At 48.1% G+C, this 21,875-nt stretch overlaps 1 protein-coding gene across 1 annotated transcript in view; it reads right to left on the bottom strand.

Moving 5' to 3' along the window:
* The window catches only part of LOC144767863 (ephrin type-B receptor 5-like), a 319,076-nt gene that overhangs the window by 115,892 nt on the left and 181,309 nt on the right, over positions 1 to 21,875 (bottom strand). The window contains exon 6 of the mRNA XM_078651221.1: positions 6,950 to 7,074. Within this exon, the coding sequence (XP_078507347.1) occupies positions 6,950 to 7,074 (125 nt within the window). The remainder of the gene's footprint in view (positions 1 to 6,949; positions 7,075 to 21,875) is intronic.

The raw sequence follows: 21,875 nt of genomic DNA, 5'->3' as shown, positions 1-21,875 counted from the left end.
AGGAGTATATCCCCCTTAACCTGACTAGAAGAAAGGGTCCCTATTTGGACAAAGGTACCTACCTCTGCCAACTAGAGACCCCCATTTCTAACAATGAGTAAACCAGCCACAGATTCCTCTGTCTTTTTTCGCTCTATGGTTCCCATCTACTATTCACTTACATTTGAGGTATATGAGTTTTTCTAATGTAACTCACTTTCTAATGAATGTGTCATGTCACTTCTAACTAAAAATCTATTTTTCCAATATGCTTTTCATTAGGCAATTTGTAACCATCCACAATTTTTTCTTTCAAATTGAAAATCTATTTTAACCACACCATTAAAATGGCTTCCACATTGATAATCACGGTTCATTCACCCGATTAGTTATTGGTATATTTATTGATTAGCAATCCAATGATTTTTGAATATTCACCTATTATGTCAGTTGCTGTTTAATACACACTCACTTTCATTCAAGCTTTAGTTCTGTTCAGTTAACAATTGCATTCCTCTCCCACATTTTACTATCAGTTTAAAATGAACAAGTTCCCTTTTTTTCAGTTAACCTTCAGTGCCCTTTGCCACCAAATAATATTTTTTTCTGATTAATTAGCAATCACAACTCTTGTTTAATTTGGACAGCCGCTCAAAGGAGACAAGTTTACCTGAGAACTGGACCTGGGTATATTGTAATATTACAATAGAAGGTAACATTTCCCTCTAGCACTTTCTTTAAGGCTGCTGGTTCTGAGTGACAGGCACTTCCTTTTATTTATTTACTTGTTTGTGCTTTCTTGTGTAGCTCTCCCCAGCCCAGCGTGGGGAGTGAGAGCTCTTTATAATATGCTACTGAATACAAGACCGCAGTAAAACAAATGTGTGAAAAACCGGTCCTAGGATGCTTGTTTCCGGTCCAGGGAGGACCTGGCCTGGCAGTTCGGGCTGGACTGTTCCCATTGGGCAAAGGATCAAGACTGATTTGCATATGGCTGGGTCCAAACTGGAATGGCATGTTGAGCAAAACAATGATGGATTTAGGCCCAGATCACTGTACTGGGGTGAATGTATGACATTGTTCTGCATTCTGTCCATCAATTGTTCTCTTTGGTTCTGAGGGACAGGCACTTCCTTGTATTTATTTACTTGTTTGTGCTTTCTTGTATAGCTCTCCCCAGCCCAGCCTAGGGTGTGATAGCACTTTATATACCACACAACTGAGTACAAGAGCGCAGTAAAACAAATCTGTGAAATATCTACAAGGCTCTGGTCTCCTGTAGAGAGACGTACAGACATTGCATCATGTAGGAGGCAAAGGAACACAGAAGAAGAGTAAAATGTGTATTTTGTGGGTTAATAAAGTCGTAAGTCAGGATAAGTTCCATTTTGTAGCAATACATGTTAGACCCTTTTCAAATTGAGCTGAAGAGCCTTCCTTGGGCTGAGGACAAGGGAGTTCTGGATTTTTGGGGCAGGGCGCGATGAGGCATCTTTCACGGTGGAGGATTTCCTCAATTTTGGTTGATTATCGCTTGAGATGCCTGCCCTGTCAGGGTTTTAGCTCCACCAGTCAGAGTGAGTGTAGGGTGAGACATGAGGGATTGTTTGTAGGGCAGGGCCTGGTAAGGGACCCAGGCAGACTTGTAGGTACTTCTGGCCTCCAGAGGTCGCCAGACTAGTGAGAAGAGAGCAGGAGTGATGTGGTTGAGTGTTCTCTTGCCAGCATGGAGTTGGGTCACAGAGTGCAGTACGACATCCAGAGGGGTAAGTCCAGATATGGGGAGAGCAGAGATGTTGCTAAATTCGATTGTGGAGATGAACATTGCATGCGCCAGTATTTTTAAGGGCTGACTTTGAAGTACATTGTCTCATGATATCTAAGAGGTTAGGGTTGTGATTTGGATTTCTTCACAGTGGAGGGGCCTGGATGTATGAGTCTAGGTTAAGATGAGAGTCCAGTAGGACTTCTAGAGATTTTGGAGAGGTAATCATTTTCGGGTAAATGCCTCCATCATTTAGATTTTTATTGCTGTCTGTATCTAGTTCTTTTTTGTTTTTTGGTAAGAGGAAAGGAGTTTGTTTTTGACGTAGTTTAGGTTTCACGTTACTCATCCGTCATTGCCTAATTGAGAGACCACAGATTCATCTTGGGAGTTGTCACAGTGTTCCATTTGCATATAGATTTGGATGTCATCAGCTTATTGATGGAAGGAGACATGCTGGGCCCGATTCATAATCAGCATTCACACTCGTGAAGGAGGCCACACTCGTGAAGGAGGCTCGCACTTGTGGTGGAACCTTTGCAATGAGAAACTGCAATGGGGAGGTACCACCTTGGGTAAGGGGCTGCGCCATGACAGTGAGGTCTCCACCATGAGTGTGGGGCTGATCCATGACTCTGGGGCCTCCACCATGAGTGCGGGGCACACTCCATGATTATGGGGCCTCCACTCCACCACAAGTGCGGGGTCCGCACCATGGCTGTGGGAACTCCACCACGACTGCGGGGCCTGCACAAGGACTGTGGGGCCTTCACCATGAATGTGGGGCATGTGCCATGACTGTGGAGCCTCCACCTCGAGTGTGGTGCCCGCACCATGACTGTGGGGTCCTCACCATGAGTACGGGCCGCTCCATGACTGTGGGTCCTCCACCACAAGTGTGGGACCTGCACAATAACTGTGGAGCCTCCACCATGAGTACGGGGCCTGCACTATGACTGTGGGGTCCTCACCATGAGTGCAGGGCCGCTCCATGACTGTGGGTCCTCCACCACAAGTGTGGGGCCTGCACAATAACTGTGGAGCCTCCACCATGAGTACGGGGCCTGCACTATGACTGTGGGGTCCTCACCATGAGTGCAGGGCAGCTCCATGACTGTGGGTCCTCCACCTCAAGTGTGGGGCCTGCACCATAACTGTGGAGCCTCCACCATGAGTGAGGGCCTGCACCATGACTGTGGGGACCTCCCCATGAGTGCGGGGCCGCTCCAAGATTGTGGGTCCTCCACCACGATTGTGGGGCTTGCACCATAAATGTGGAGCCTCCACCATGAGTGGGGGGCCTGCACCATGACTATGTGGTCCTCACCATGAGTGCGGGCCGCTCCATGACTGTGGCTTCTCCACCACGAGTTTGGGGCTCGTGCCATAACTGTGGAGCCTCCACCTTGAGTGCTGGGCCTGCACCATGACTGTGGGGTCCTCACCATGAGTACGGGCCACCCCATGACTGTGGGTCCTCCACCACGAGTGTTGGGCCTGCACCATTACTGTGGAGCCTCCACCATGAGTGGGGGGCCTGCACCATGACTGTGGGGTCCTCACCATGAGTGCGGGGCCGCTCCATGACTGTGGGTCCTCCACCACGAGTGTGGGGCTCGTGCCATAGCTGTGGAGCCTCCACCATGAGTGGTGGGCCTGCACCATGAATGTGGGGACAACACCATGAGTGCGGGCCCTAACCCTGACTGTGGGGTCTTAACCATGAGTGAGGGCCGCTCCATGACTGTGGGTCCTCCACCACGAGTGTGGGGCTTGCACCATAACTGTGGGGCCTCCACCATGAGTGCGGGCCCATGCCATGACTGTATGGCCTCCACCATGAGTGTGGGCCCATGCCATAACTGTGGGGCCTCCACCATGAGTGTGGGGCATGCACCATGCCCGTGGGGCTTCCACCATGAGTGCGGGCCGCTCCATGACTGTGGGTCCTCCACCACGAGTGTGGGGCTCGCGCCATAACTGTGGAGCCTCCACCATGAGTACGGGGCCGCTCCATGACTGTAGGTCCTCCACCACGAGTGTGGGGCCTGCGCCATAACTGTAGGGCCTCCACCATGAGTGCGGGCCCGTCCCATGACTGTGGGGCCTCCACCATGGGTGTGGGGCCTGCACCATAACTGTGGGGTCTACACCATGAGTGCCGGGCCCTCACCATGACTGTGGGGCCTCCACCATAAGTGCGGACCCTAACCCTGACTTTGGGGTCTTCACCATGAGTGAGGGCCGCTCCATGACTGTGGATCCTCCACCACAAGTGGGGGGGCCTGCACCATAACTGTGGGGCCTCCACCATGAGTGTGGGGCCTGCACCATGACCGTGGGGCCTCCACCATGAGTGCGGGGCCGCTCCATGACTGTGGGTCTTCCACCACGAGTGTGGGGCCTGCACCATAACTGTGGAGCCTCCACCATGAGAGCGGACCTGTGCCATGACCGTGGGGCCTCCACCATGAGTGTGGGGCCTGCACCATGACAGTGGGGCCTCCACCATAACTGTTGGGCCACCACCATGAGTGCGGGCCCGTGCCATGACCGTGGGGCTTCCACCATGAGTGTGAGGCCGGCACCATGACTGTGGTATCTACACCATGAGTACGGGCCCTGCCCTCGCCATGACTGTGGGGCCTCCACCATGAGTGCGGGGCCCTAACCATGACTGTGGGGTCTTCACCATGAGTGAGGGCCGCTCCATGACTGTGGGTCCTGCATCACAAGTGTGGGGCCTGCACCATAACTCTGGAACCTCCACCATGAGAGTGGGCCCGTGCCATGACCGTGGGGCCTCCACCATGAGTGTGGGGCCTGCACCATGACTGGTGGGCCTTCACCATGTGTGCGAGGCCCTAACCCTGACTGTAGGGTCTTCACCATGAGTGAGGGCCGCTCCATGACTGTGGGTCCTCCACCACGAGTGTGGGGCCTGCACCATAACTGTGGAGCCTCCACCATGAGTGCGGGCCCGTGCCATGACCGTGGGGCCTCCACCATGAGTGAGGGGCCTGCACCATGACTGTGGGGCCTCTGCCATGAGTGCGGGCCCGTTCCATGACCGTGGGTCCTCTACCATGAGTGTGGACCCATGACATGACTGTGGGGCCTCCACCATGAGTACGGGCCCATTCCATGATTGTGGGGCCTCCACCATGAGTGTGGGCCCATGCCATAACTGTGGGGCCTCCACCGTGAGTGTGGGGCCTGCACCATGACCATGGGGCCTCCACAATGAGTGCGGGCCAGCACTATAACTGTGGATCCTCCACCATGAGTGTGGGCCCGTGCCATGACCGTGGAGCCTCCACCATGAGTGTGGGGTAAGCACCATAACTGTGGGGCCTCCACCACAAGTGTGGGGCCTGCACTATAACTGTGGAGCCTCCACCATGAGTGTGTGCCCGTGCCATGACCGTGGAGCCTCCACCATGAGTGTGGGGCAAGCACCATGACTGTGGGATCTACACCATGAGTGCGGGGCCCTCACCATGACTCTGGAGCCTCCACCATGAGTGCGGGGCCCTAACCCTGACTGTGGGGTCTTCACCATGAGTGTGGAGCCCTCACCATGACTGTGGGGCCTCCACCATGAGTGTGGGGCCTGCACCATGACTCTGGGGCCTCCACCATGAGTGCGGGCCGTTCCATGACTGGTGGTCCTCCACCACGAATGTGGGGCCTGCACCATGACTGTGGGGTCTATACAATGAGTGCGGGCCTCCACCATGAGTGTGGGGCCTGCACCATGACCGTGGGGCCTCCACCATGAGTGCGGGCCTGCACCATGACCCTGGGGCATCCACCATGAGTGTGGGGCTCGCACCATAACTGTGGCGCCTCCACCATGAGTGCGGGCCGCTCCATAACTATGGGGCCTCCACCACAAGTGTGGGGCCTGCACCATAACCGTGGAGCCTCCACCACGAGTGTGGGCCCTTGCCATGCCCGTGGAGCCTCCACCATGAGTGTGGGGCAAGCACCATGACTGTGGGGTCTACACCATGAGTGCGGGGATCTCACCATGACTGTGGGGCCTCGACCATGAGTGTGGGGCCTGCACCATGACTGTGGAGCCTCCACCATGAGTGTGGGCCCGTGCCATGCCCGTGGAGCCTCCACCATGAGTGTGGGGCAAGCACCATGACTGTGGGGTCTTCACCATGAGTGTCGGGCCCTCACCATGACTGTGGGGCCTCCACCATGAGTGTGGGGCCTGCACCATGACTGTGGGCCTCCACCTATGAGTGCGGGCCGCTCCATGACTGTGGGTCCTCTATCACGAGTGTGGGGCCTGCACCATAACTGTGGGGCCTCCACCATGAGTGCGGGCCGCTCCATGACTTTGGGTCCTCCACCACGAGTGTGGGGCCTGCACCATGACTGTGGGTCCTCCACCATGAGTGTTGGGCCCGCACCATGACTGTGGGGCCTCCACCATGAGTGCAGACCTGCGCCATGACTGTGGGGCCTATGCAATGATTGCGGGGCCTTCACCATGACTGTGGGGCCTCCACCATGAGTGTGGGGCCCACACCATGACTGTGGGGTCTACACCATGAGTGCAGACCTGCGCCATGACTGTGAGTCTCCACTACGAGTGTGGATGCCGATTTTGAATCGGGCCCAGTTTCTGTATATATTGGAGCGCCGAGAAGCTCTACGAGAATATTAAACATGATTGCGACATCACAGAGCTGTGATGTACTCCAGACGGTAATGGGGTCCAATGGCCAATTGGACTGAAAGTAGAAGAGAGCTTCGACAGGATGAGGAGCCAATTTTCCTTTGATCAAAGAATGGGAAGGAGTCATGCATGACATTAAAGAATCTGGGGTCAGTACTATGGATGGCCTGCTCCAAAATCATGACTGCTAGGTTCCTAATGGTTGATTTTTTATTAATGTAATCTCTCAGTTGTGAGGCTTCACAGCTTTGAAGCAACTTAGACAAGGAAATCTGGTTACTGGTCTGAAGCTACCTGTTTTCGAGGGTTCAACTCTTTCCTTCGTAAGATGAGGTCTACTTGTCCAATTTTAGGAGAGTTGGGTACGAGAAGCATGTACACAGTTGAACCATATTACTGAGATGATGGCCCTGAATTCTTTAGCCTTAGGACGGATGGGGTCATCCGCAACAGTCAATCCCCATTGTTTCCAAATAGCTCAGCGTCCCATAATCATGTGTGCATTTTACCTTATCAAAGTAGCGCAGTTCATAGTCCAAAATGACTCCATTCGGCTCATCCGGCTGTGGCCAGGATAGGGTGATGCTGTTGCTGGTGTGGCTCACCTTATGTATCATGGGTACTGCTGAAGGAGCTGAAACAAGGAAAAGTAAGAAAATCAGGGAGAAATACAGAAGCAAATTTGAATATGTTCACTTGCTATTCTGGTTTACGATCGCCCAACGCTATCAATTGCCTCTGCTTTTTTACCTTTTGGTTTCATTAACTTATTCTTGGTTGTATTCCTCATTAGTTTTCATTAACTTACACCCTTTATTTGTATTCCTCTCTTTTCTATCATTTCTTTCTCTTTTTTTCCATTTTTCCCTTTTCTTTTCATTCTTTCTGTGCATTTAATGTTATCATTTTATTTTTTGATTACTTTTACCACTGTTTACATTTGATATTCACAGTTTCCTTTCAAACTAGGCTCATTGCTTTTAATTTGGAAATGTTTTACCTAATACCTCCTCTTTTTTTACATTTACTTTTCATTATTGGATTTGGCATTTAGTAAGACCATTTTCAAAGTATTTCTCACTAACTTCTCAATGTCCCTAAAGAAAAAAATAAATTAATTAATGTGTTGTGGGTTCACAAACTCCTCTCTGGTTTGTGAACCCTGATAGGTGCAGGCCTTAGCATTCGTATCTCATAATCTGTGCTCTCTGTACCGAGACCGTGGGCTTTAAAACTCTTGGACCCACAGTTAGTACCCTTTTTAGGTTTTGCCTTAGCCATGCGTACGAAGTACGCATGCGCTAGCAAAACCTCTTGATTCCTATCTGGGGTGATGACCCGCCTCTGCCTATCATTGGCTAGCTCCATAAATGGAGGCTAGCCATTGGGAGGCAGAGGCTGTCAATCGCGTTTTCTCTCGAAAACGCGATTCGGGGGCGTTTCTCGGGCTTTTTTTAAGCCCCGCCCCTTTGTTCCGGGCCGCGCTGCCATTGGCTGCCGGCCCGGGACACCCCCGTGACGTCATTCCCGGGCCGCGCTGTGATTGGCTGCCGGCCGGGACACCCCCGTGACGTCAGCCAATCACAGCGCGGCCGGGACTTGACTTGTTTCATTTTGCCTCTTTTATTTCCTTCCAGGTTAACAGCATCGTTGCGATGGAGACTCGGTAGAAGCGGAGTGGAAGGATCGGGCGTACAGGAGGCAAAAGCAGCTGTCGGAGCACGGTGGGGTAGACGCTTCTGCGGGAGCAGTACGACGAAAAGTCCCTGTGGGGGGAAGACTCTTATTTTCTCTCCTCTGCAGGGCAATTTTGGCACTGCTATCTTGGGGTCCGGCGGACGGAAGAGGTCGGGCGAGGAGTTCCTGGCGCGCCCTGAGAGATTTGAACTAAAGGTGGTTTGCCGAGGTTTCCAGGCTTGCCCATCGGAGTTTCGGCCATCGTCGGAATTGGGGCATTTTTGTGTTCGCAGGATGAGCGCCACGCTCTGTACCGAAGGGTGAGTGTTGGGGTGCCCTTGGTGTCACTATTGAACGGGGATTGTCGCAGTGTGAGCATGGCTCTGCATGGCAGGAGGCTGCCGAAATAGCTTAGATGGGAGAGCGTTAGTCGGTAGATGGAAAGGTCCCGGGTTCGATCCCGGTTTTCGGCAGCGTTATTACATTGACTGTAGCGTTAAATCAACCATTACGTATGGCCTAAACAACAATAAATATCTCCCGGCAGAGTGATAGTGGAATTTGTGTCGTCACAGCTGCTGTAAAGAATTACAGTGTCGGTAGTCATGCGGGAGGTAGCGGGCGACCTCGGTCACGCTATTAAAGTGAACTCACAGAATGGTTTGAACTGCACAGGGCCAGTGTGGAGCTGCATTTATTTTGATCCCAACACGGGCATGTTTGTCACTGCGCGTGGAACAGATAGTTAATGGCGCGTCCAGTCGACGGCTCCCTGGTGATGTCAAAGTTTTTCTATTCTTTCACCCCTCGCGTGCGCGCGCTCCCCTAGTGGTAATGGGCTACTGACGCGTCCTGCGGAGTTTAAGCAGGTGGCGGGGGAGCGCGGAAGAGATGCGGGGTGGCCGTTCCAATTACCGTCAATAAAAAAATCAAAGAGGATGCATGAGTCTTCATTTTGTTGGAGCCGTAATGAGTGCGCGTTCGAGGACAGCGCATAATCTCTTTGGGGCAGAACTACTACCTTTCACCTGCGCCATTGCTTTGGTGTACATAGCTGGTTGCCCACCCCCTTTCCCCGGGTGGGACGCTTCCATGTCTTTCCCCTCTGGTGCGGGAGACATTACTAAAGGTTGCTTCCTCGCAGAGTGCGAGAAGGGACCGAACTGACCCTGCTTGCTGGAAAACATAATAGGATAGTGTATTTTAGTGGAAAATTAATCCGCCTTAATGTAATGGTTGTAATAATCCTGTGTGGCTAATAGTTTATTCAATGTTTGGCTAGTCAATTGCCAATTGGAATTCAGATCAGGTCAAGTAGTTCGTCTCCTCCCAGTACGGGGGGGGGGGGCAGACGCAGCAGCTAAACTGATGGTTTCAACTTAGACTTGGCTTGTAACTCCTTGCTCCACACTTACGGGAGCGCATGTGAGTCCGGGCGAATCGTTTATCTCTGTGCATCAAATTGCAAATTTCTGTAACGATTAAGGATATTTCATAGTTTGTGAAAAACTGCCTAAAAGGAATCATGCTACATGTGAGCCAGGGGCATCAGTGCTCAGCACCAACACTTAATTATCAAACACCAGGCTGCCAGTGGTGGCAATGTTTGTCTAATTTAGCGACACGCGGAACAACAGCTGTTAATTGATTCAATATAGATTGAAACACACACACCACCCTGGGCGTTTCTGGGGAGCTGGGAATAGTTAAGCACGAGTGCAATGAGTAGTGGATGTGTTAGCACTGCCACTCCCAGCACTAGCAGGGGCGATGGGTGGGCCTAACTGTAGGGGCCGCCATGTACTGTACTGTTGGATCTAACATGCTTTACCCGGTTGAATGCCCCTGTCCCTCCCATCCTTGTTTTGCAATTTCGAGGCACACAATATTCGAGTGAGTGTGCTGCAGTCTGCTATGCTCCCATTGTAATTCAAATGTCCTCTGTAAAGTGCTGTCACCCCTGGCAGCTAGGACTGCACTCTACCCAATAGCCAAAATAAACCTTTGATTGGGAGAGAAAAAGCAAGGTGTGGAAGTGAGAGGACCACTAGAATGCAGGTCCAACAACGAAGGGCACAACAACTGCATTCGGCTGGGCGACAGGTGCTCTTGTGATCACGGATGATAGCTGAACCCACAATTCCTTGCTCGTTCCTAAAACGTGAGAACTACCCAGATTTCTCTACTTCTTTATTGCATAATTTATGCAGCACTTTATTTCTGGACAGGTTTTTGTTTAGACTTAAGCAGGGTGCTCCCTCGGTTAGGGACAGAGTTATATATCTCCAAGGGCGTTAACGAGGAGAGCAAATCTAGTGTGCCACTGATGTTGAATGTGATCTATACGTGTAGTTGCTCTCCACCTAAACTTGAGAACTTCCCAGAGTTCTCTGCTTCTTTATTGCATTATTTAAGCAGCACTTTATTTCTGTACGGGTTTTGTTTAGAGTTAAACTGGGTGCTCCCTTGGGTAGCAAAAAAAAAACAAAAACAAAGCTGTAATGTTGTACCGGGAGGGGTAAAAGGCTTGGGCTATTCTTACAGCTTGGCATGGATAGCACTGTGCTAATCCTACGCTTTAAGACTTTGCTGCTGAATTGGCAAAAGACTGTGTCCCTTTAGATCTCATATCCTATGTCTAAAGACTTTGATAGATCAGCAGACATGGGAAGTGATGTTATGGATTGCAACATCATGTCTGATTAAACTATGCTGGGTTTCACAACGCGAGATGACGTCAGACTCTGCGGTACCAACAGAAGCGAATAGCAGACATGAGGGGAAATAGTTCGCGCTCTGCAAAACCGGGGGTGGTGCGGGAGATTATTTGTGGATTTCAGGCATGTGGGGATTGCATTTCGTGTGTTTGCGCTTTTACGGTGAGATTATAGTGGAAAACAAGCAGCAAACCGCATTTTTAACTTCCTCTGGGATTCTAAATTAATTCAGCAGCAACTGAAACACGATTCGGCCGTTTTTTTCCTCATACATGACACCAGGGCTGGCTTTAGGGTGGTACGACCGGTGTTGGGGCGCTGTGTTTAGCAATAACTTACAATTTGAAAAGCAACTGCTGCAGAGTTCCTTGTGCCTCCAGCTTTCAGGCAGTAATAAAGATGTCAAGATAACTGTTGTGATTGTTACTGCTAGAGAGTGAGATGCGGTTTGTCTAGTGGCAGTTTTGACTTGTCATGAAGCAGATCAGAGGGTTAATATGCCTGCTGCAAAGAACAGATCTGTATATTTTATGTGGATAGCAGAGTGGCTTAGTAAAGCCTGCCTTTACCAGCCCTTTAAAACAAACTGTATGTGAGAGGGACTAAGGAGAGATATGGGACCCTTTTTTTTAAATATATTTATAGGAGCTCTGTGTGGGGAGGGCTCTGTGTGGGGGGCTCTCTGTGGGTGTGTGTGTGTGGCATTTGCGAGAGATTAAGCTATTGGCATTGTAAATGACAATGCCATTTATTTATCTGTTTTTAAAACCAACACATAAATAAAAATGTTGTCATTTACAATGCCAATAGCTCTAACTTTTGCAAAGGCGAAACCGTTGCATTGTAAATGCTTGTTTAGTCTCGGTGTTGAATTCAAAGACTTTGGTGGAGCCTTGAACTTGAAAGGTCATGGGTTAATTTTATTTTCAAATAAACAGAACCTCATTGATCCTTCTCTTGTAAGCATTTTGTCTCTTGAATCAGGTCGTTTAACAACATACAACATAAGCAAAGGTGAAAAGATGAGGAGCTGACATATCAGTATAATGGTGGTAGATAATACATACGCTAACATAGCACAGACATTTGTAAAGCATATGTCCACCCATGGATATCTTAGTAATGGATAATAAATGTTCGTAGATACACAACTCAGAAGTAATTTTCTCATTTTCCAAAGGAAGAGATTATCAAATGGGATTTGAACCTGTGACCAGGGTGTCAAGAACAGATCCCGGCAGTACCTACACCAGACCACTGAGACACAGTGAGTGAACGCTTTTGGATTAAGATGGGAATATCCTCATCTAAGTTGGAGACCACATCAACATGATGATGGAGTGGTCATAACCACCCCGCCTTGTGGGGGGCTGATCAGACTACTTTGGGTTTACTGTTTATCAATGTACTCTGATGTTGTAGAGAAGTAAATTACAATCAACTAGCAACTCACCGAACACATGGTAAATCACAACTTTCGGACTCCTCTCAATATGGATTCCAAGCCAACTACAGAACCTAGACAGCCCTGAATGCAGCCATCGGTGACATAAGGGCCCACCTAGATCATGGTGAAAACGCGTCCTTCATCCTCCTGGACCTGTCAGCATCCAGGAGCATGGATGCTCCTGGCAGCATCTCCCACCACATCTTGATCCACCGACTCCACCAGACCGGAATCCCGGGAGACGCCCTCAGATGGATTGCTTCATACCTCACCAGCAGAACCCAGAGAATTTGTCTCCCACCATTCACCTTGGAACCCAAAGAGACCATCTGCTTCTCACAAGGATTGTCCCTCAGCACCACCCTCTTCAAAATGTACATTCTCCTGTGCCGGCAACAACTAGCTCTTCTTCTCACTGTCACAAGACCCCTTCACCACCAGAGCCAACTTCTGCAGATGCAGGATGAACGTCACCAATTGGATAAAAGACAACTGTCTCAAGTTAAACTCAAACAAGACAGAAGTTCTCATCTCTGAGAACAACACCTCACCTTAGAATGACAGGGTGGCCTGCTGAACTCGGCCATTCTCCTGCCCCGACAGACCACGCCCACAGCTTTGGCATCATCTTGGACAGCAAGTTATCTATACAGACACAGTAAAACGCAGTCTTTTTCACCTGCTTCAAGACCCTACGCCTGCTCTGTAAGATGTTCAGGTGTCTCCAGCAGCGATACCCATCCCTGGCCTCCCCAGACAGACTCACAATATCCCACACCTCAAGAAGCTACACTGGCTCCTGATCCAGAAGAGATGCCACATCACTTGGGGAATTTAGAAAAGAGTTCAAGACATGGTTATTTGAATGAACAGAGTACCACGAAGCATCTAGCAACTCCAGCTCCTGGAGACGCTCACGTGTGAATTGTAGCGCTTTATGAATTCTGATTGATTGATTGATTGATTTAAACACTGCAATGAGGAGATTAATGGGACACATGATGCCCTGGATGGAGTCTGAGGCCTTGACTGGTCTTTGAAAGAATTGCATGTGAGTTCTAACTTTAAAGTGAGTAGGTGAATACTGCAGTTTCCCATTAATATGGGTGGATTTTTCCAATTAGATTTGTTCATGAGAAGTGGAAGCAAAGAATAAGAAGATGGAATGCTTGTTTTTTGTCTGAGCCACCACATAATGTTTAGGGTGTTCCTAAACCACAGAAAGCTTGTGAGGGAGCTGGCTGTCATGTTTGAGAGACAGGATGGTGCATGGTTTGCACATGATGCAAGTGGCAAGACACTTGTTGCTGAATTGGTGAATCATAGCTGCATAAGATGAACGGAAGGAACAGCAGCATTGCCCGTCGCTGTACTACTGGAATGGGAGGAGCTGTGAATTATCTGCTAACCACTGATGAGGACAGTCTGGCTCCTGAAAAGAGATGTTTGGTTCTGCTGCACTCTCTGGATTCTATGTGGAAAATAATATGTAGAAAGGTACCAAAGGTTGATCAGCTGCTGTTGAGAGTAGTGTAAATATTGAAACAAGGGCATTCATTGGGAATGCAAAAAGATCTGTCATCAGAGTCCCAAATTTAGTTGCCACCAACTGAAAAGCCTGTTGACTCTAATGAAAGTGGATTGATGAGGAGTTATTTCAGCTAAGGCTGTCTGCCTTGAGATTGGATGATCCAGGAACTTTAACTGCCCAGATTGATCTGAGATTCTGTTCTGCCCAGAATAGAATCTTGGTGGGCAGAGCTACCAGAACTTGAGAACTGTTTAAACAGGCTTTTGCAACCTTGACCTGATTGTCTATTCTGATGTGTATAGGTTTCTGGGATAGAAAAGTTGAGAAAGCCATCAGAGCTTTCTCTATCACATTCAACTCCCCCGAATTTGAATACTGGTGGAATTCCATTTCCAGTTAGTTGTCCTGTGCTTCTTGCACCCCCAACACTGCACCCCACCCCACTGATTCATGTTTGTGGTTATTACTAGGCGAAGGGGTCCCATCATTTGAATGTTCTGCCATAAATCCTGAGGAGACAGCCAGCATTGTAATTCGTGAACTACAGCCTGCGTGACTGGTATTTTTGACTAGCAGTTCAGGGAAACATGGAGACCAACAATGCCGAAGATGTTTTCCGCCTATCTCATTCCCTCACCTTTTTTTTGTGTTTCAATTTGTTATTGAAATTGATAAAGCAAGAATACATATATTATAATAACTGTATGGACTGTCATACAATAACTATATAAAAAAATTGTTATATATAAGCATATAGTAAATCTTTTCTAAATAATTAATCATATTATATAATTTAATTCCCTCTCTTCTTGACTTTGTCTCTTAACACAGATAACGTTCTGCATCTCGTTGTATCTACCTGCAGTACTTTTCTTTTTATTATGATATTTTTAATGATAAGTGCAATATGAGGCTTATCCACATTACACACAAGGACAATTATAAAAACAAGCCTCTCTCTCATCGCAATATGTCTGACACAATAAAACTAAATTGTTCAAGGATACGTGGCATAAAATATGACCATCCACCGAAGATAGCAAAACTTCACCGTTAGGGAGAGTTTTTTTATATTGAGTTGGTTACCCCCCCACCCTCAATCTGTCCCCCCTGATATCACTACCCCCTCCTCAAACCCAAATGAGTGATTTGCTGAAGATGGATTTTCTTTTGGGATTACTTTTACTACACGGCATTGATTTACTCTCTGAGTTATTTTAAGAAGATGGAAGTGTTAACCCAAAGCTCCTGGATTATTTATACTGTGGCTATTTCTCCTGTCACACGCGTGAAGATCTCCATGGCCGCCCCTCCAGCTGAATGTTCACAGGTGGGAGGCAGAAGGGTCTGAAATGGTCTCTGTGGGAAAGGCCAGGCTACAAGAACAAGCGGCTTTGGGCCATGGGGGGGGCTGTAGGGTCAGACAAGCATCAGCTTCCTTTGCCTGCACTGTCACTTTAATCATGGTCTGCCCATCAGAAAACCCTCCATTGATTACGGATGAATTCCCACAAGAAGCCGCGGTGCTGTGAAAACCGTTTGGCCTCGCCTCTCCGGCCGCCTGGTAGCAGTCAGAGGTGGAGGGTAAGACAGAGGAGGGTGGGAGAGCCAGCAAAGAGAGTTTGTGCGCATGAGTCGCAACTACCTCAACGGACAGAGATCAGAGAAGGGGAGACCTAGATTGAGACAGTCTAAGCTGCCAACAGATCTCAACACAGGACCTGTCATTTTCACTGAGGCATCCCTTCCATGCTTTCCAACACACCTCCTTCACACAGATCTTTCTGACCATACCAGTAACCCCAGGGAACTGGGGAGTTTCTGATTCCGACAGCCAATATTGGCCACATCAGGTTTCTGGATGCCCGTGTGAATTTTTTCTAAACATGCCTCAGTGCAGTTTGGAATTCTAAAGTGTGATCAGTGGAATGCTTGTTTTAATCTCAGCCACTAGTAATTACTCAGGGATGAATCTCAATCCATCATTATTTTGCCCCTATGCCAACTCAGGCAGAGCCTAGGAATACACCAGTCAGCCTTGGTCCTCCTCAAAAAGTAACAGTCCAGGGCAAACTGTCTATCCAGCTCCATTCTGGACCAGAACGCGAGCAACCGCAAATTGATATTGTCCTAAATGAGCAGTGCAGTGTGGCGACCCAAAGACACTTGAAGTGGCACCACACACTTACAGTGTGTGATGCACTGTAAGTAGTAACAACCTGCAAAGGATCTGAGGAAACAGGAAACCAGCCCCCTCAACCTCCTCTTAGCACCCAGCTCCATATGCCTCACTTAAAGGAACATCAGTAATTCATCAATTCGAGCTGAGTCCAACCTGGGAGTAGGTTTAGTAAGACAAAGACATCACAGCTGGATACTGCCACAACTGGCCACTGGGGAAAGCAAATAGAGCCTCTGCAGTTCACCTCACAAGTTGGAGATAAGGGGATATATGAAGGTGTTTTATTTTTTAAGGTTCATTTGCATGTATTCCATGCAAGTCTAGTGTATTACATCACATTAATGACATTAATAGTGACCAATAATAAAGTAGATAATTCAACCATAATTATTTATGGAAAGGAATGATAAGTGTTAGATAGCTATTAACTCAAATGCTCTCAATGTTATTAAGATAAGATAACCAAACTATTGAGATAAAACCACCAAGGATTCAAATGCATGGTTTGAAAGTTATTAATACATAGAGGTACGAATCATGCATATAATAAAATGAACTATTCTACCAAGATTAGAAATTGTGAGCACAAGGTAACACTGGGTTGTCTATAACAAAGCTGTCTTTGTTGAGTACAAACCCCAAGCCTGTATGGTTCAGGCAATGCTCTGCTGCAGACACATATCACTGGGACTTGCAGGACACACAGATATGGCTCCCACAGGTGACATGTCCCAGTAAGATGTTTAACAATACAGTATAATTCTTGCCACATTTTCTCTTGCCAACTTTTTAGCGGCAGTGTGAAACATGCGCCAGTGGTGCAGTCTGCAATGTAAAGTGACTGTCAATGACAGTTGTCAACATTAGTGTGCAAAAGTTGTCTTTGTAAATGTATTATTCTTTCACACAACATAAATGAAGCTCACAAATGCATGCTTCAGGGAGCACATGCTATAGTAAACACACCTGCTTTCATTAACATACATGTTACCCTGAGACGCACTAGATTGGGGTGTAGGGATATGTATCCCGGCGCCTGACCCTCAACTTTTGTCCCCTCAAATACGTTTAAGAGTTAGAGATACTTTGTACGGGTCCATATTACTTCAATTGTTTACCCCCTTAGTGATAGATCAATATTTTTAATTATTCCATCCTTTATAAATCCACTGTGTTCCAATATTGTTGTAAATCTCTTTTTTTTATTTATATTTGTAAATAATATATGAAATATACATAAGTATCTAAAACTATAAAATAAATAACAATAAAAAAAAATCGAAACTGGTACTCAGAAATACCAAGACTGAAACCTTTGCCATTCCCAATAATGTTCTATCAGTGTTGCATTAGGTAATTATAACGAGTGTTCTTGTTTCCCTCACAAAGTTATTTTGTGAAACAATGAAATACGGTCAACGGCAATTTCGGATGTTTTGGGAAGGGAAACATTCTTTACAACGCGGTGTTTACACCGCGGGGCCTTTACAACGCAGCCATCACAACGCAAGTCATTACTACGACTTGCGCTGGATGGCGCTCTTGCTCAAGGAATAGTTTAATTTTCTATTCCAACACCTTCCCTAATGTTACGTGGGCTGGAGTTGGAATAGAAAATGTAAATAATCCACAATCCAGCGCCCCCCAACGCAAGTCGTTGTAACGACTTGCGTTGTGATAACTGCGTTGTAATGGTAGCACGGTGTAAACGGTGTAAAACATCCTTTTAGGAAGCTCTTACAAGTGGCGGCTGACACAGATCGGTGGTGATGCGGGGTGGCGGGCGATGAGGCTGAGGTAGGGAGGGAAATAAAAAGAATTATGAAACTCCTCCCTCTGGCCAGTACAGGAAGCAGCCAGAAAACATCCAGGCTCCTCTGAGCCAATCACAACGCTACAATGTAGCGTTGTGATTGGTTTGAACGCTGTGGTTTGCCGCTCAGACAGGGACTGGGGACCTGGAAATGTTCTCCACCCAATCAATCAATCAATCAAATAATTTGTAGAGCGCACTACATATCCGCAAGGGTTCCAAGGCGCTGAGGGAGGGAAAAAAGGGGGGTGCTTTAGCTACTGGTCGAACAGCCAGGTCTTGAGTTGTCTCCTGAAGGTTAGTAGGTCTTCTGTTTGTCGTAGGATGAGGGGGAGGGTGTTCCAGGTTGTGGCGGCGCGGTGGGGGAAGGATCTGCCTCCGGCTGTGGTTCTACGGTTGCGTGGGACGGTGGCCATGTCCCCCCTGTAATGCAGCCAGGGGGGGGAGAACATGCTAGGTGCACATGAATGTTTGGCCAGCCTGAGACAACCGGCCAAACATTCATGCACACTTAGGGAGTGAAAACCACTCCTCCACTCCTCTGTTCTGTCAGCAGAGCAACCCTGCCCCACCTCCGAAAGCTGCCGCACCCGCAACAAGGAAAAATAAAATGATAATAACATTGAGTTATTATAATTTTATTTTTCCTTTTTGCCACTGCTGAAAAGCAGTCGGGCAACCCTTCTCCACCTTAGTGGAAGAGCCGTCACTGGTTCTTATCCTTGTTGTGATGATGCCTGAACACAAGCGAGGAGAAAGGGCCAGAAGACAGAGAAAGGATAGAAAAGGGAAGGAGAAACTCCAAAGAAAGGGGGGAGGGGGTATATTTACAATGAAATGGTGCAGCGCAGCAAACAGATCTGCTGTTCTGAGCAGCGCGATTTTAAAAACGCAACGGTGCGCTGTATTAACAAAAATACGCCACATCGATGTGCTCACTCCTGAGCTGGCGCTAAAAAAGCTGCCTAGCGCCAATGCAGGCACCCTTATGCCATGGTGCAATGGTGCCTGCGTTGCAGAGACGACTGTTTATATGCAGGAAGGGACACCTCCCTCACATAAACAAACATTAATGGCCAATTTGCCCCTTCTATGCTGCTGGAGAATGCAGCACACATGGAAAGAGCAAAAAAGGAGGAGAAATAAAGATACTTCTCCTTGCTGTGCCACTCTAATGCCTCCTTTGTATGGCGTTAGTTTTTGGCTCTGCCACAGATTTATACATCCTTGTAAATCTGGGGCAGTGTCAAAATGCAATGGGTTTTGTGTGGGTCCACCCAGAGCAACACCCATTCTACGGCCCTTTGATGCAGAAAACTGCATTAAATAGTAAAATATTTACAATGGTGCATTAAGCCACGCCGTATTGTAAATATGGAGCAGGGTATTGCGCCACTGGAGCGTCGTGAAAAGTGACGCTCCGGTGGCCCAATGTACCAGAGAGTCTTACTGTGATTGAGTATCAGAAGTGAGACTGAAATTGAAAAATTATTTATAAAAAACATCATATGGCTCAACAAAATTCTTATGAACCTAATAAGGCATTGTTAACTCTCCATCTGTTGGAGGAAGGAGATTCTGATAGGAGAGCTCAGTCAACTATAACAGGGTCATGATCGGAAATAAGGATAGAGCCAATGTCAACATGTAGCATGGGTTGAAAAATGTTTTGTGTGATAAATATGTATTCTATTCTAGATTTGGAGTGGTGTATAGGGAAATGGAAGGTAAATTCCAGTTCATCAGGGAGAAAGGCTGTCCAGGCATTTATCAACTCTCTTAAAACAATTGATTTTTTAACAGCTTTTTGCATTTTAGTGGGTGTATATCTAGACCGAGATCAATAGAAGAGTCTATGAGCTGATTACAGAGGTTTTCTGCAGGGCTGGACAGTAATAGCATGGAGAAATGCTCGCAAAAGATTGGATCATCTCCATTGGGGATATAAACATTACAAATAGAACGCTGAGCGTCATTTATCTTAATATTCATAGGAATCCATCTGCCCTCATCATCTTTAACTTCATGTTCAATCTGGAAATGTCAGGATTTATAAATGAGAATTACAACGCCATTTTTAGGTTTTGACTAGCGATGCATGCGTACGAAGTACGCATGCGCTAGCAAAATCTAATGATATCCTCTAATCCTCTATGTGGGGTCGGGTATCTGCCCCCTCCTCCCATTGGCTAGCTCCATAAATGGAGGCTAGCCATTGGTAGAGGGCTCTGTCTGTCAATCCCAGACCAGATTCGGGGGCGTTCCCGAGAATTTTTCCCTTTTGGCTACGTCAGCCGAAAGCCTCTTCTCGGGAACGCCCCCGAATCTGGTCCGGGATTGAGGGCACCCGCCTTCCTGCTCCTGTGCGATGGCCGGTATAGAGGCAGGCAGTCAGTCAGTCCGAAGCGCTGTGCTTCCCCCTGAGCGCTTTTTGTGCACAGCCGTTTTGCCCGTGAAAATCACCGCCGCAGCCCCGGGGCCGCGGAGAAGCCGAGGGAACCACCGCTGACGTCACCCGGGAGCCGCGCTGCCATTGGTTCAGGCTGCGGGAGGCTCGCCGGGCGACCTGCAGCAGGTGCAGAGCAGCTGAGAACAGGAAAGGGTGGATATATTAATAATGACACCACAGAGGCCTCAACAAAGTTATTCAATAGCACAAACTGCTTTTTGAATGTTGGTTTGAGCTTCCTGACCCTTCCTTGCTCACTTTCACTAAAAGAAGTGCGGACACAACACGGCGCAAGATTTTCATCATATCATCTGGTAAAAACATGCCAGCGAGCCTGCTCTCGGAGTTGTGTCATGCTGCAGCATTGCATAAAACAGGCGTTATTACCAGCCAGATCCCTGGTGCTAATCGCATCGGCTGCGAAGCATGAAAGGCTCAGTCAGTCCAGGCAGGGATTTAACCTCTGCCCTATGACTTACACCCAGATCTCTAAAATGTTCCTAACTCAGTATGATATATCACTGGCACAGGGAATCGTAAGAGGAAGATTGCGGATGCATTTGAAACGGGTCTCTTGGTCTCTGCAGTCAGCGTTCACTTCAGATACCGAGTGATACTGAGGGATGAAGGCCCTATGTGTGACGTCACAGTCACTTCCGCCCTGCACAGCCCGCGGGAGTCAACAGATAGTGCTGTCCCGCCGGGCGACCTGCAGCAGGTGCAGAGCAGCTGAGAACAGGAAAAGGTGGATATATTAATAATGACACCACAGAGGCCTCAACAAAGTTATTCAATAGCACAAACTGCTTTTTGAATGTTGGTTTGAACTTCCTGACCCTTCCTTGCTCACTTTCACTAAAAGAAGTGCGGACACAACACGGCGCAAGATTTTCATCATATCATCTGGTAAAAACATGCCAACGAGCCTGCTCTCCGAGTTGTGTCATGCTGCAGCATTGCATAAAACAGGCGTTATTACCAGCCAGATCCCTGGTGCTAATCGCATCGGCTGCGAAGCATGAAAGGCTCAGTCAGTCCAGGCAGGGATTTAACCTCTGCCCTATGACTTACACCCAGATCTCTAAAATGTTCCTAACTCAGTATGATATATCACTGGCACAGGGAATCGTAAGAGGAAGATTGCGGATGCATTTGAAACGGGTCTCTTGGTCTCTGCAGTCAGCGTTCACTTCAGATACCGAGTGATACTGAGGGATGAAGGCCCTATGTGTGACGTCACAGTCACATCCGCCCTGCACAGCCCGCGGGAGTCAACAGATAGTGCTGTCCCGCCGGGCGACCTGCAGCAGGTGCAGAGCAGCTGAGAACAGGAAAAGGTGGATATATTAATAATGACACCACAGAGGCCTCAACAAAGTTATTCAATAGCACAAACTGCTTTTTGAATGTTGGTTTGAACTTCCTGACCCTTCCTTGCTCACTTTCACTAAAAGAAGTGCGGACACAACACGGCGCAAGATTTTCATCATATCATCTGGTAAAAACATGCCAACGAGCCTGCTCTCGGAGTTGTGTCATGCTGCAGCATTGCATAAAACAGGCGTTATTACCAGCCAGATCCCTGGTGCTAATCGCATCGGCTGCGAAGCATGAAAGGC

The sequence above is a fragment of the Lissotriton helveticus genome, chromosome 7 (genome assembly GCF_964261635.1).
Source record: "Lissotriton helveticus chromosome 7, aLisHel1.1, whole genome shotgun sequence".
In the NCBI taxonomy this organism is placed as follows: Eukaryota; Metazoa; Chordata; class Amphibia; order Caudata; family Salamandridae; genus Lissotriton; species Lissotriton helveticus.
This window is presented reverse-complemented; position numbering and strand designations above follow the sequence as displayed.